The sequence below is a fragment of the Cherax quadricarinatus genome, chromosome 8 (assembly GCF_038502225.1).
Source record: "Cherax quadricarinatus isolate ZL_2023a chromosome 8, ASM3850222v1, whole genome shotgun sequence".
NCBI lineage: Eukaryota > Metazoa > Arthropoda > Malacostraca > Decapoda > Parastacidae > Cherax > Cherax quadricarinatus.
The window spans coordinates 28,545,844-28,561,862 of NC_091299.1; the positions used below are offsets into that span (position 1 = coordinate 28,545,844).

The window sequence follows — 16,019 nt, forward strand, 5'->3', positions numbered from 1 at the left end:
CCAGCTTTCTCCTGCTTGATTTGAAGTCTCTAGAATTTTGGCATATTAATACAGTGGAACCTCAAAAATCGAACTTAAACCGTTCCAGGAGCTAGTTCTAAATTCGAAAAGTCTGAAATTCGAAGCAATATTTCCCATAAGAAATAATGGAAATACAATTAATCCGTTCCAGAAACCCAAAAATATTCACACAAAAAATACATTTTATAGAGATTTATTACAGTTTTACATACAAAAAATACTATAGTTTTTAATTATGTATAGTAATACATATAAAATAACATTTTTACTTACCTTTATTGAAGATTGGTGATGGCATCTGGAAGATAGGGAGGAGGAGAGAGGGAGTTGGGGTTAGTGTTTGGAAGGAGAATCCCCCTCCATGAGGACTTCAGGTAAAGCCCTCTCTGGGGTTACTTCCCTTCTCTGTCTTTTAATGCCATTAGGACCAGCTTGAGAGTCACTGGACCCCTGTCTCACAAAATAACTGTCCACAGTCCTCTGTTTCTGGTGCCTCTTTAATATTTCCCTAAAATGGGACATGGTTCTGTCACTGAACTTGTTGCAAAGATGGCTTGTTTCAGCTTGCTCAGGGTGGTATTTCTGCACAAACATTTGGACATCATTCCACTTGGCACAAATCTCCTTAATCTTTGAAGAAGGCACCTCATCCACTCCCTCTTCCTCCTCCTCTGAAGCAAGTTCCTCAGCTGTGGTCTGATACTGCTCCAGTGGTTAGCTCTTCCCTGTGGCCCTCCACCAACTCTTCCACATCCTCACCACTCACCTCCAACCCCAGGGTGTTCCCCAATGCCACAATAGAGTCCAAAACAGGCAGAGGGTGAGCTGGGTCAGGGTCAGGGTCAGCCTCAGCCTCAAACCCTTCAAAATCCCTCTTTTGGACACAATCTGGCCACAATTGTCTCCAAGCAGAGTTTAAAGTCCTGGAAGTCACTCCCTCCCAAGCCTTACCTATAAGGCTTATGGAGCTGTGGATGTTGAAGTGATTCCTCCAGAACTCTTTTAGGGTCAACTTAGTGTCTGTGGTCACTTCAAAGCACTTTTCAAACACTGCTTTTGTGTAGAGTTTTTTGAAGTTAGAAATGACCTGCTGGTCCATGGGCTGGAGGAGAGGAGTGGTGTTAGGAGGCAAGAACTTCACTTTTATAAAACTGAAGTCCTTAGATAAGAGGTCTAGTAAGTTTGGAGGATGAGCAGGAGCATTGTCCATTAACAGGAGGCACTTGAGTGGCAATTTCTTTTCCTGGAGGTATTTTTTCGCACTGGGGCCAAACACTTCATAGACCCACTCGTTGAAAATTTGTCTTGTGACCCATGCCTTATGATTAGCTTTCCACAAGACACATAAATTGTTTTTCTTAAACACACTGGGATTTTCTGAATGATACACAAGTAAAGGCTTCACTTTAAAATCACCACTAGCATTAGCACAGAACAAAAGAGTAAGCCTGTCTTCATAGACTTGTGTCCTGGCAGTGCCTTTTCCTCCTGTGTGATGAAGGTCTTTTTTGACATTTTCTTTCAAAACAAGCCTGTTTCGTCACAATTAAACACTTGTTCAGGTTTGAATTCTTCACTGTCTGTGTACCCCTTAAACTCCTGTACAAACTTCTCAGCTGCCCGTTTGTCTGAACTGGCTGCCTCACCATGTCTTACAACATTATGTATGCCACTACGCTTCTTAAATCTGTCAAACCAGCCTCTGCTGGCCTTAAATTCACTATCAGCACTGGTTCCAGGAGTTTTCTGTACCAGATCGGCATGCAGCTTCCTTGCCTTTTTGCAAATAATCGTCTCTGAAACACTATCACCTGCAATCTCTTTATCCTTGATGCACACCAGCAACAACTTCTCAACCTCAACTATTTGTGGTCTTTTTTTGGTTAGCATATTAACACCTTTCACAACATCAGCTTCCTTGGTTTGTTCTTTCTTTGACAGGATAGAACCGATGGTCGACTTGTTTTTCCCATACATCCTGGCAAGCTCAACAAATCTCTCACCACTCATACTTCTGTATTATTTCCTTCTTCACATCTATGGTGTTTCTCACTTTCTTTACCACAGGGGTACCACTAGCAAGTTTCTTTGGGCCCATGTCAGCTTATTTCACAGTCCCGCAAGCACTGAACACAACGAAATAATCGTAAAATGTTTGAATGAGAGCGCAGGTTAGTGTTAACTCAAGCATAAACAAAGCTAGACTGCTCATGGTGCCTGCGCGGGGACGCGGACAAAGTGGGCCCGCGGACATGTCTCGTACCTGGTGGTCCGAAAATAGGGGCGCTCGATAATGGGCACAGTTTGTCCGAAAAAATGGTCCTATTTTCGAAACGTTCGATATGTGATACGTTCGATTTTTGAGGTTCCACTGTATGTCAAAAACACTGGCTCGTAAGACACTCGTGTATACAGTGGACCCCCGCATACCGGACGCCTTGCATAACGGACAATCCGCATACCGGACGCTTTGATCGCTAAAATTTTGCCTCGCATACCGCCCAAAAACCCGCTCGGCGCCCTTCGTCCGAGACGCGTCCAATGTGCGGCCTGAGCCACGCTCACATGTTCCGCCGGTGGCATTGTTTACCAGCCAGCCTCCGCGGTAACATCCAAGCATACAATCGGAACATTTCGTATTATTACAGTGTTTTTGGTGATTTTTTTCTGGAAAATAAGTGACCATGGGCCCCAAGAAAGCTTCCAGTGCCAACCCTACAGCAATAAGGGTGAGAATTACTATGGAGATGAAGAAAAAGATCATTGATAAGTATGAAAGTGGAGTGTGTGTCTCCGAGCTGGCCAGGTTGTATAATAAACCCCAATCAACCATCGCTACTATTGGTGGTACAGCTGCTGCTGCTGCTGTACCACCGTCAGCTGCTGCTGCTGTACCACCGTCAGCTGCTCCTGCTGCTGTAGTACCGTCTGCTGCTGCTGTAGCATCGTCTGCTGCTGCTGTAGCATCGTCTGCTGCTGCTGTAGCATCGTCTGCTGCTGCTGTAGCATCGTCTGCTGCTGCTGTAGCATCGTCTGTTGCTGCTGTAGCATCGTCTGTTGCTGCTGTACCACCGTCAGCTGCTGCTGCTGCTGTAGCATCGTCTGCTGCTGCTGCTGCTGTAGCATCGTCTGCTGCTGCTGTAACATCGTCAGTTGCTGCTGTAGCATCGTCTGCTGCTGCTGTAGCATCGTCTGTTGCTGCTGTACCACCGTCAGCTGCTGCTGCTGCTGTAGCATCGTCTGCTGCTGCTGTAACATCGTCTGCTGCTGCTGTAGCATCATCTGTTGCTGCTGTACCACCGTCAGCTGCTGCTGCTGCTGCTGTAGCACCGTTGTTGGTGTGGCTTATTGAGAATACCAAGAAACAATTAACCCCAGAGGATTTGCCACCCAGGATAGCCCAAAAAAGTCAGTGTCATCGAAGACTGTCTAACTTATTTCCATTGGGGTCCTTAATCTTGTCTCCCAGGATGCAACCCACACCAGTCGACTAACACCCAGGTGAACAGGGAAAATGCCTGGAACTAGTGCTCATATTGGCGAATTTAGAGCCAGCAAAGGTTGGTTTGAGAGATTTAAGAATCGTAGTGACATACACAGTGTGATAAGGCCTGTTCTGGAAGAAAATACCAAACAGGACCTACAGTACTCAGGAGGAAAAGGCACTCCCAGGACACAGTGTCTCATCAGTCATTGCTGCATCTTCAATAAAGGTAAGTGTCATTTATTCTTCATTTAGTAGAGTAGTACATGCACAATATATATTGTGCATGTACTACTCTACTATTGTGCATGTATCCTTCTCTTTGTGTGTAGGAAAATGTATATTTCATGTGGTAAAAATTTTTTTTTCATACTTTTGGGTGTCTTGCACGGATTAATTTGATTTCCATTATTTCTTATGGGGAAAATTCATTCGCATACCGAACATTTCGCATAACAGCCAGCCCTCTTGCACGGATTAAGGTCGCTATGCGGGGGTCCACTGTATATATGACACCAACAGTTAAAGGGTTAATTGTTTCTAACCACTACCTTTATATGCCATCATAAACAAAGGGAGGAGTAATGAATAATTCATGCTGAGAATTGTTAACAAAAGCCTTATGTACTGTTAACCCTTTAGGGGTCGCCAGGCCCTCTCAGAGACTTGTTCTCAGGGTCGCCAAAATTTAAAAAAAAAAAAAAAAATTTCTTATGAAAAGATCGAGAATCTTTTCCCGATCATAATGACACCAAAAGTATGAAATTTGATGGAAAACTTATGGAATTATGCTCTCACAAAGTTAGCGGTCTCAACTATGTTTACGCAACTGGGATTTTGCCCACTTTGAGCCCTATTTTCGGCCAATTCCAGTGTACTAGTTGACCAAAATCATAACTATTTCGCTAGAACTCCATTTTTTCTATCGAATGAGTACAAGAAGCCACCCATTTACCGATTTCAACTATCCAATAAAGTGGTCAGAATTTAGCAATTTTGCCAATTTCACACAAATTTCAAAAGATGCCAATTTCCAAATAGGGTCCAGAATAAACAAGAAAGACATTCCAGGCACTAAAATAACATTTCCTCTGTTCATTAGTCACCTCCCCAGGCCCCTCTTAGATTTCTTTTGCTTTCCACTTTGATTTTTTATTCTCACAAAAAAATAAGATTTACTGTTATGCAGACTACTGCATTAGTGTAGAAATGGTATAAATAATATCGGCGCACTTGTGAAAGAATATTAGACTCGCCAATTGATGTGTATTGGACACTTAGCATGATTTGTTTACTTTTGAACTTTGGTAAAAATCGAACATTCTGCTACTTTGAGCTCAATTTCAAGGTACTTTTAATTGTAAAACCAGTCAAAATCATCTCAATTTCTGTAATATGTCTTCCATTCTATAAAATGAGACCAAGAAAACTAGAATACAATAATAAATACCATACGAAAGTACAGTGCAAAGTCGCTGTTTTAATCCAAAAACACGGTCAAGGTTTTTTTTTTCATTACGCACTGTGTGCTGCAGGATTTTTTTTATACTGCGCACACTGACCACATAGACCCATTCTTTCATATGTAGGCCTACCAGCTTTCTCTTGCTAGATTTGAGGCCGCTAGAATTTATGCGTCCTAGTACGTCAAAAACCCTGGTGCGTAAGCCATACTAGTATGGCCGAAACCCCCAAAGGGTTAAGGGCGGTTGGTTACTGGGCCAAGGCAAATTCATGCACATTTTCTCTGAAGCTGGATCAGAGAAAACGTAATGTTTACCTTCCACCGACCCCTTGATAGCATATAAACATTGCATGTTTATATGCTATGTAACATGTTTCTTATAGTATTGTTTTGAAGAAAATATCATAGATGGATTAACCTTTTCAGGGTTTCTGACGTACTAGTACGGCTTACGCACCAGGGTTATTGACGTACTAGTATGCCTAAATTCTAGTTCCTTCAAATCTAGCGAGAGAAAGCTGGTAGGCCTACATATGAAAGAATGGGTCTATGTGGTCAGTGTGCACAGTATAAAAAAAATTCTGCAGCACAAGTGCGTAATGAGAGAGAAAAAAAACTTTGACTGTGTTTTTGGCTTAAAACAGCGACTTAGCAGCACTGTATTTTCGTATGGTATTTATTGCTGTATTCTAGTTTTCCTGGTCTCATTTTATAGAATGGAAGACATATTACAGAAATTAAGATGATTTTGATTGGTTTCACAATGAAAAGTACCTTGAAATTGAGCTCAAAGAAGCAGAAATGTTCGATTTTTGCCAAAGTTCAAAAGTAAACATATCATGCCATGCGTCGAATACACATCAACTGGTGAGTATAATATTCTTTCACAAGTGCGCTGATATTATTTATACCATTTCTACACTAATGCAGTAGTCTACATAACAGTAAATCTTCTATTTTTTGTGAGAATAAAAATTCAAAGTGGAAAACAAAAGAAATATAAGAGGGGCCTGGGGACATGACTACTGAACATAGGAAATGCTATTTTAGTGACAGGAATGTCTGTCTTGTTTATTCTGGACCCTATTTGGAAATTGGCATCTTTTGAAATTTGTGTGAAATTGGCAAAATTGCTAATTTCTGACCACTTTATTGGATAGTTGAAATTGGTAAATTGATGAGTTCTTGTACTCATTCGATAGAAAAAATGGAGTTCTAGCGAAATAGTTACGATTTTTGTCGACTAGTACACTGGAATTGGCTGAAAATAGGGCTCAGTCAGTGAAATTGCCAATGCGTAGACATCATCGAGATCGCTAACTTTGCGAGAGCATAATTTCGTAAGTTTTCCGTCAAATTTCATACTTTTGGTGTCATTATGACCAGGAAAAGATTCTCCATCTTTTCATAAGAAAAAATAATTTTTTTTTTTTCCCAAAAATTTTCAACCCTGAGAACAAGTTTAGGAGAGCGCCTCTCGACCCTGAAAGGGTTAATGAATATGTCTATATTAATGTAAAATAAGACATTTAATGTGCCTAAGAGTGAGTCACGAATGTATGAGTGGCCCAGGTGGATGTGTGTGATACCATTGATTTCCGAGGCGACGTACAAAACCCGGGAAGGAATTTTGCCAAAAAAGTGCTCCCAATCTGAATTGTAAAATTTCCACACCAGCCGAAAACTGGGGGTCTACTGTACAAGCATGTATATACACACCACTCTGGGTTTTCTTCTATTTTCCTGCTAGTTCTTGTTTATTTCCTCTTATCTCCATTGGGAAGTGAAACAGAATTCTTTCTCCGTAAGCCATGGGTTTTGTAAGAGGCAACTTAAATGCCGGGATCAAAGGGCTAGTGACCCCTTCTTCTGTATAAATTACTAAGTTTAAAAAGAGAAACTTTCGTGTTTTTTTGGGGGGGGGGCCACCCTGCCTTGGTGGGTTACGGCCGGTTTGTTGAAAGAAGAAAGATGTTAAATATGTACAGTGTGCAGTCTTTACAGTTAATGTATCAGATTTTATTAATGAATTATACAGTGGCCCCTCCCTTTTCGTTGGGCTCTGTTTTCGTGAATTTCAGTTATCGCCAACTTTTTTCGTAAAAATATTGGCTCTGTTTTTGTTACTTTCCTCTGTTCTCATCTGTGGTATGGTACCTGTCCGAGTACCGCATGCACACAAAGCCTCTCACACACACATTCTGGGGCAGTGTTGCTTTGTTTTTCAGTGAGTGAACATTATCCTGCGAGGTCATGGGAAACATTTCAAAATAATTCATTGTTTTTTGCACTTGTTTATTCTGTGTGACTGCTAAATAAGCCACCAGGGCCCCAAAGAAAGCTGCAAGTGCCAGCCTGTTGATAAAGAAAGTGAGAAACATAATAGAATTCAAGAAAAAACTAGTAACAAAGTACCAAAGTGGAGGAGGAAGAGAGAGGGGAGAATTTGCCTTCAGTGATTCTACGATATGTACGATACTAAAGCAGCAGGAATCGATAATGGCTATAGCGCCAGTCAGTGATAGTGTAACATTAACAGTGTAGCAAGTAAGTTCAGCATTTAACCCTTTGACTGTCGCGGCTGTATATATACGTCTTACGAGATACCGTGTTTGACGTATATATACAGTGGACCCTCGACCAGCGATGGCATCGATTAACGATAAATCTGACTAGTGATACATTTTATCGCAAAAATTTTGCCTCGATTAGCGCTAAAAAACTCGACCAACACTATTCCTTCCGTCTGAGACGCGTCCACTTCTGGCCAGTGTTTACAAGCCAGCCAGCCACCGCGGTCGCTTCCAAACATACAATCGGAACATTTCATATTATCACAGCCTTTTTAGTGATTGCACCTGCAAAATAAGTCACCATGGTCCCCAAGAAAGCTTCTAGTGCCAACCCTACAGCAAAAAGGGTGAGAATTACTATGGATATGAAGAAAGAGATGATTGCTAAGTATGAAAGTGGAGTGCATGTCTCCGAGCTGGCCAGGCTGTACACAAAACCCCAATCAACCATCGCTACTATTGTGGCCAAGAAAACGGCAATCAAGGAAGCTGTTCTTGCCAAAGGTGCAACTATGTTTTCGAAATTGAGATCGCAAGTGATAGAAGATGTTGAGAGACTGTTATTGGTATGGATAAACGAAAAACAGATAGCAGGAGATAGCATCTCTCAAGCGATCATATGTGAAAAGGCTAGGAAGTTGCATGACGATTTAATTAGAAAAATGCCAGCAACTAGTGGTGATGTGAGTGAATTTAAGGCCAGCAAAGGTTGGTTTGAGAGATTTAAGAATTGTAGTGGCATACATAGTGTGATAAGGCATGGTGAGGCTGCCAGTTTGGACCAAAAAGCAGCTGAAAAATATGTGCAGGAATTCAAGGAGTACATAGACAGTGAAGGACTGAAACCTGAACAAGTGTTTAATGGTGACACTGACAATGTTGTGAAACACGTTAGGAATGTCATAAAGGAACGGGAGGTACAGGCCTCTATGGGCAGATATGTTGTGCGACAGAGGTCCAGTGACTCTCAAGCTGGTCCTAGTGGCATTAAAAGAAGGGAAGTAACTCCAGAAAAGGACTTGCCACCTCAAGTCCTAATGGAAGGGGATTCCCCTTCTAAACACTAAGACCATCAACACACTCCCCTCTTCCCATCCCATCAATCATCACCAGATCTTCAATAAAGGTAAGTGTCATGTAACTGTGCATGTCTTCTTCAGTTTGTGTATTAAAATTAATATTTCATGTGTTAAATTTTTTTTTTTCAATACTTTTGGGTGTCTTGCACGGATTAATTTGATTTCCATTATTTCTTATGGGGAAAATTAACTTGACTAACGATTATTTTGACTAACGATGAGCTCTCAGGAAGGGATTAATAGCGTTAGTCGAGGGTCCACTGTACTCATAAATTCTAGCGGCTTCAAATCAAGCAGGAGAAAACTGGTAGGCCCACAAGTGAGAGAATGGGTCTGTGTGGTCAGTGTGCACCATATAAAAGAAGTCCTGGAGCATGCAGTGCATAATGAGAAAAAAAAACTCCGACTGTTTTTTTTTTAATTAAAATGCCGACTTTGTGGTCTATTTTCGTATAGTATTTATGGTTGTATTCTCGTTTTCTTGGTCTCATTTGATAGAATGGAAAACATATTATAGAAATAGAGGTGATTTTGATTGATTTTACTATAAAAAGAACCTAGAAATGGAGCTCAAAGTAGGGGAAATGTTTGATTTTTGCCGATGTTCAAAAGTAAATAAATGATGCCATTGTCCAATAAATGTCCAACTAGCCATTCTAATATGCAGTCATGAATGGGTTGATGTTATTTATACAATTATTACAGTATTGCAGTTGTCTGCATAATAGTAAGTCTTCTATTTTTTGTTTGAATAAAAATTCAAAATAGAAAGCAAGAGTAATATAAGAGGGGCCTGGAGACATGACTGATGAGCAAAGAAAATGTTATTTTAGAGCCAGGAATGTCTGCATTGTTCATTCTGGACCTTATTTTGAAATTGTCATATTTTTTAGTTTTCGTGAAATTGGCCAAATTGCAAATTTCTGACCACATTATTAGGTAGTTGAAATCGGTAAATGGGCAGTTTCTTGTACTCAATCGATAGAAAAAATGGAGTTCTAAAGAAATAGCTATGAGTTTGGGCGACTGGAAAAATGGAATTAGCCAAAAATAGGGCTCAAAGTGGGCGAAATCGCCGATTTGTAAACAGCACCGAGGTCGCTAACTTCGCGAGAGCATAATTCCATCAGTTTTCCATCAAATTTCGTTTTTTTTGGTGTCATTACAATCGGGAAAAGATTCTCTATCGTTTCATAAGAAAAAATAATTTTTTTTTTTAAATTTTGCGACTCCAGGAGACACCTCAGGATTGGGGGTTGCGACAATCAAAGGGTTAATATTGTTTATTATGTCATATTAGATGAATTGTGATAGATAAATAAGCCATGTAATATAGTTATTGTCAATAAAATGTATATTTTGTTTATACTTTTGGGTGTCTGAAACGGATTAATTTGATTTACATTATTTCTTATGGGGAAAATGGTTTCAGGTTTCATGAATTTCACATTTCGTCTGACTCTCTGGAATGGATTAATCACGAAAAGGGAGGGTCCAGTATACTCTGCTAAGAATAGAAAACTGGACTCGGTGCAATGGATTAAGTTCTCATCAGGCATTTATCCATTGTGGTAATCCGTGACAAGCATTCTCTTATACAACAGAATTAGCCTGCTGCATCAGGCATTGTGATTCAACAGATTTTTGTTTCATCAGCCACCCCAAGCCCATTATTAGTCTGTTATGCCAAAGTTTTACTGTATGTGTGTAACTCACATTATGGTCAGCAATACAGGCTGGTCATTATGGAGGAAAGAAAGTTGACTTGTAGTAGCTCTGGGGTCATAATACAGGTCTTCCTTGCTTTATGTAAATTTGCTTATATGAATTAGCTATTGTGTAATGTCCTGTTTCTGTCAGTAATTCTGTATATGCAATGTACAGTTGCCATATGTGATTAGCATGGTTTATGGCCTGATTGAATGCAGTACTTATGCCAAGGGCCTGGAAGACATCTACAACATAAAAAGATATATTGAATTAGTTTTCTCAGTACATTATACTAACTTTATTTCAGGTTGCTGTATTTTGTATATTCTATATATCACACTAGTTGACTCTCACACAGGCAGGGTGACCCCAAAAAGAAACCCTTAGGTACCATTCCTTCTTTCATGCATATACAGTGGTCCCTTGCTTTTCGTAGTTCTCGGCAATCGTAAATTTCGCCAATCATAGGGGTATTTTCGTATAAACATGGACTCGCTTTTCATAGGTTGACTCGCGAATAGTAGTTCGTCTGGGATGCGTATGCACGGGTTGAGCCGGGGAGGCCTCCTTACCCAGCCAGTCTGGCATTGTTTACCAGTGAGTGAAGGTCCCCTCAAGTGCTCCTACAAAATATTTCATAATATTCCACTCATTTTTAGTGCTTGCAAGTACTAAATAAGCTACCATGGCTCCAAAGAAAGCTCCTAGTGCCAAGCCTGTGGTAAAGAAGGTGAGAAATATGTACAGTGACAAAGTCTTGGGTCATTTTAGGGAAGTGTTAAAGAGACGCCAGAAACAGAGCTCTCTCCACAGTTACTTTGCGTGACAGGACTAGAGTGACTCTCAAGGTGGTCCTAGTGGCATTAAGAAACAGAGAAGAGAAGCAACCCCAGAGAAGCAATTGGTACCTGAGGTGTTGCTGGAAGGAGATTCCCCTTCCAAACTGTAAACAATCCAATCTCTCTCCTCCTCCAGTCTTCCATACACTAAGAAGAATCTCCAATAAAGGTAAGTGTTATGCTGTTAATGTTTCATTCATCATTTCCCATTGTATTGTTTATGTACTACATGTATATTTCATGTAAAAAATTTTTTTGTTTTAATACTTCTGAGTGTCAGGAACGGATTAATTGTATTTACATTATTTCTTATGGGGAAAATTGATTCGTAAATCGTAAATTTCGTTTATAGTAACGGCTCCAGGAACGGATTAATTACGAAAAACGAGGGACCACTGTATTAAACAAATACACCATATTCTATAAAATTGTATCGCCACCTGCTTTTAACATCACTCTCTTAATCTAATGTGTCCCAGCTGCTTTACCTCTTTTCATTCATCCCACCACATCATGCACTTCTCCCACACTGGCACCAGGCCTTACTCCTTTAAGCTGTCATTCCTCCCTGCCCAGTGCATGTAATCACTGCTTCTCTTTCTTCATCAACATTTCTATCTATTATTTTATTAACACATCAGCCGTTTCCCACCAAAGCAGGGTGGCCCGAAAAAGAAAAACTTTCATTATCATTCACTCCATCACTGTCTTGCCAGAGGCATGCTTACACTTATTTATTTATTTAGAAATTTTAGCATACAAACAGAGGTACAAAAAATACAGGTAAGAGCAGCATGCCAAAGCCACTTATATGCATAGCATTACAGGCTGGCTTAAAATTAACTTAAGATTAACTAAGCAATGATGAAATCAGTGATAAGACATTATTGTAAACAGATAACTACAGTTATAAAACTGCAACATTAACACCCCTCCTTCAGAGTGCCGGCACTGTACTTCCCATCTCCAGGAATCGAGTCCAGCCTGCTGATTTCCCTGAATACCTTCATAAATGTTACCTTGCTTACACTCCAACAGCACGTCAAGTCCTAAAAACCATTTGTCTCCATTCGCTTCTAGCTAACATGTTCACACATGCTTGCTGGAAGTCCAAACCCTCGCACACAAAACCCCCTTTGCTCACTCCCTCCAACCTTTCCTAGGTCGACCCCTACCCCACCTTCCTTCCACTACAGATTTATACACTCTGTCATTCTATTTTTGTTCCATCCTCTCTACATGTCCAAACCATCTCAGTAACCCCTCCTTAGCCTTCTGGATAATAGTTTTGGTAATCCCACACCTCCTCCTAATCTCCAAACTACGGATTCTCTGCATTATATTCACACCACACATTGCCCTCAGACATGACATCTCCACTGCCTCCAGCCTTCTTGTTGCAACATTCGCAACCCATGCCTCATGTCCATACAAGAGTGTTGGTATAATTATATTCTCATACATTCCCCTCTTTGCTTTCATGGATGAAGCTCTTTGTCTCCACAGACTCCTCAGTGCACCACTCGCCTTTTTCCCCTCGTCACTTCTATGATTTACCTCATCTTTCATAGACCCTTTTGCTGACATGTCAACATTTATCAACTAGAAATAGTCCCTCAGTCTTTCCAGAACATCTACCTCCCCATCCATCTCCTCTCTTTTGTTTTTAACTGCCAAGCTCATTTGCTCCTCAGGTTTTCTCAACTTATTAAAATTTTCCCCAACCAGTTCTAAGCAGCAAGAACTCTACGATGAAACTTTTAGACCACTCATTGAATCTGTTCTCTGTGGATTCAATGGTACCATTTTTGCTTACGGACAAACTGGTACTGGGAAGACTTACACAATGGAAGGTGAGACATCCTAAATATTATTTCTGTTTCTATTTAGCTTTTAATATAGAATTAACACTGAAATTAGTTGTTGCAGGCAGTGCTTTGTTCATAACAAATATTCATAGGATTTATTTGAAATCTGATTACTGAAGTTGTCAAAATGTGTGTGCAAATGCTTATACTATGCTAAGAATATCGATCTTCCACCAATATCATCTCTATATCACTGCTATATCATCTGTTCTGTCACTTGTTACCAAGAATATCAATCTTCCATAGAAGTCTTCTCTTTCACTACTATGCCTTCCATTCTATCAACTAATAACCAAGAAATGGGCAATAAAACCATAAAAAACATCCCTAAAAAACACCCAAAAGTCTGTTTCAAACCAAACACGTTGGGTAGGATTTTTTTTTTATACTCTGCACTCACTGTGCAGACCCATTCTCTCATGTGCAAGCCAAAATTTATCACTCGCAGCACATTTGAGGGAGCTATGCTTACAGTGTAGATCTACATGAGAGACAGTGACAGTGGCTTCTAAAACAAATGGAAACGTGAATCTTAGTGTTAAGCAGAACCTTGAACTAATAAAGAAGGGCGAGTGCAACGTCTGTGTGTGAAGAATATGGTTTTTGGAAACATTGTCCAATTTATCCATAGAAGCACAGACACACTTAGACTATGAAAGAATAAAAAGGCACAGTACCCTGACTGGAACAATACACAAATAACACATACACGGGAGAATAAAACAAGCGACGTTTCACTCTGACTTGGACCATCAACTAGTTGCTAGATGTTGATCTAGGTTGGACTGAAATGTCATCATAAGTTTCATTCTCCTTTGTGCAGGTTATTTTTGTGTTACAGATTATGCTAGTAGAGCTTTACAGCTTCTCTGACTCAGCATAAGTTATTCTGAGTCACCTATATTGATCATGGCACTTTACACTTCATCTCTCCATCACAAAAAGTAATAAAAATTTCTGTAAAATTATTATACTGTTGTCTACTGTACATGTACTGTGTATTATATTTTAAATGTCTTCATTTTTGACAGTGCAGTACAGTAGTACGTACTGTACTGTTTTACAAATTACAATATCCTTAGCATTTAGTAGTCTTCCGATTCAGTTGACCAAGTTCTCTGATTCCAAATTTTGTCCAATTATGATTATGAAAAATAAATTTCTTAATTTAGAATCTATGGACAATCAGCAGTAATGTACACCCCCCTCTGCCCTATTTGACTGTTAATTCGAGGGCTCAGTATATTTAGATATTTAGAAAATACACACATCCTTTACATGACAGTATTATAATTACATTGTTCATGCAGGGATCCGTGATGATCCGGAGCATCGTGGTGTGATTCCAAATTCTTTCGAGCACATTTTCAACCACATAGCTCGAAGTGTCAACCAGCAGTACCTCATACGTGCTTCATATCTGGAAATTTACCAAGAGGAAATCAGGTATGATCAAAGATGTGTTACAGTGATACTAACAATGGCTGTTATGATTGTGTGTGCTGATTCATTCATTAGAAATTATGGAAATGTTGAGCAGGAAAATGTTTTAGCAAGGTACTACATGCTGTTGTTGGAATGGTTAGAAGGAATAATGGATATTAAATGGAAAATTAATTCTTGAAAATACATAAAAGTGTACTGTTTCTTTAAACAGTAGTTATAAAACAGTATTATATGTATTAATGAAAGATTGTGTTTTTGATGAAATATAGAGAAGACTGAGTATTTTTGGCATGATAAAAGTTTTTAAGTTTCCTTCGAGTATGAATAATCTCTTTTGTGAATGTTTCAAATTGTTTTTGTGGTGTTATTTTTGGCTTCATGATTACTGTTCACTGAATAAGAACCATGACAAAACAGGTTGACGAGAGATGTGACTCGTTATAGCTCGACTGAAATATTTCAGTATGTACAAAAGACTACTGTAGACTCATTCAGCTGAGGTTGTATGAATCAAATAGTGTTTAGGGATAGGGTTAATGAACACAGCGATTTATTTTGGTAAGATTTGGAGTTTTTTTTTTTTTTTTTTTTAACAAGTCGGCCGTCTCCCATCGAGGCAGGGTGACCCAAAAAGGAAATCCTTTCATCATCATTCAACACTTTCACCTCACTTACACATAATCACTGTTTTTGCAGAGGTGCTCAGAACACAACAGTTTAGAAGCATATATACGTATAAAGATGCACAACATATCCCTCCAAACTGCTAATATCCCGAACCCCTCCTTTAGAGTGCAGGCATTGTACTTCCCATTTCCAGGACTCATCTCCAGCTATATAAAAATAACCGGTTTCCCTGAATCCCTTCACTAAATATTACCCTGCTCACACTCCAACAGATAGTCAGGTCCCAAATACCATTCGTCTCCATTCACTCCTATCGAACACGCTCATGCACGCCTGCTGGAAGTCCAAGCCCCTCGCCCACAAAACCTCCCTTACCCCTTCCAACCTTTTCGAGGATGACCCCTACCCTGCCTTCCTTCTCATACAGATTTAAATGCTCTCCATGTCATTCTACTTTGATCCATTCTCTCTAAATGACCAAACCACCTCAACAACCCCTCTTCAGCCCTCTGACTAATACTTTTATTAACTCCACACCTTCTCCTAATTTCCACACTCCGAATTTTCTGCATAATATTTACACCACACATTGCCCTTAGACAGGACATCTCCACTACCTCCAACCACCTCCTCGCTGCTGCATTCACAACCCAAGCTTCACACCCATACAAGAGTGTTGGTACTACTGTTCTTTCATACATTCCCTTCTTTGCCTCCATAGATAACGTTTTTTGACTCCACATATACTTCAACGCACCACTCACCTTTTTTCCCTCATCAATTCTATGATTAACCTCATCCTTCATAAATCCATCCGCCGACACGTCAGCTCCCAAGTGTCTAAAAACATTCACTTCTTCCATACTCCTCCTTCCCAATTTGATATCCAATTTTTCTTTATCTAAAT

At 39.9% G+C, this 16,019-nt stretch overlaps 1 protein-coding gene across 4 annotated transcripts in view; it reads left to right on the forward strand.

Annotated features, from left to right (window-relative positions):
* Window positions 1-16,019, forward strand: part of LOC128702057 (kinesin-like protein KIF3B) — a 109,193-nt gene that overhangs the window by 14,004 nt on the left and 79,170 nt on the right. For all 4 annotated transcript variants that reach the window (XM_070083011.1, XM_070083013.1, XM_070083010.1 and 1 more), the window contains exons 4-5: window positions 12,900-13,024; window positions 14,350-14,485. In XM_070083011.1, coding sequence (XP_069939112.1) covers window positions 12,900-13,024; window positions 14,350-14,485 — 261 coding nt within the window. The remainder of the gene's footprint in view (window positions 1-12,899; window positions 13,025-14,349; window positions 14,486-16,019) is intronic.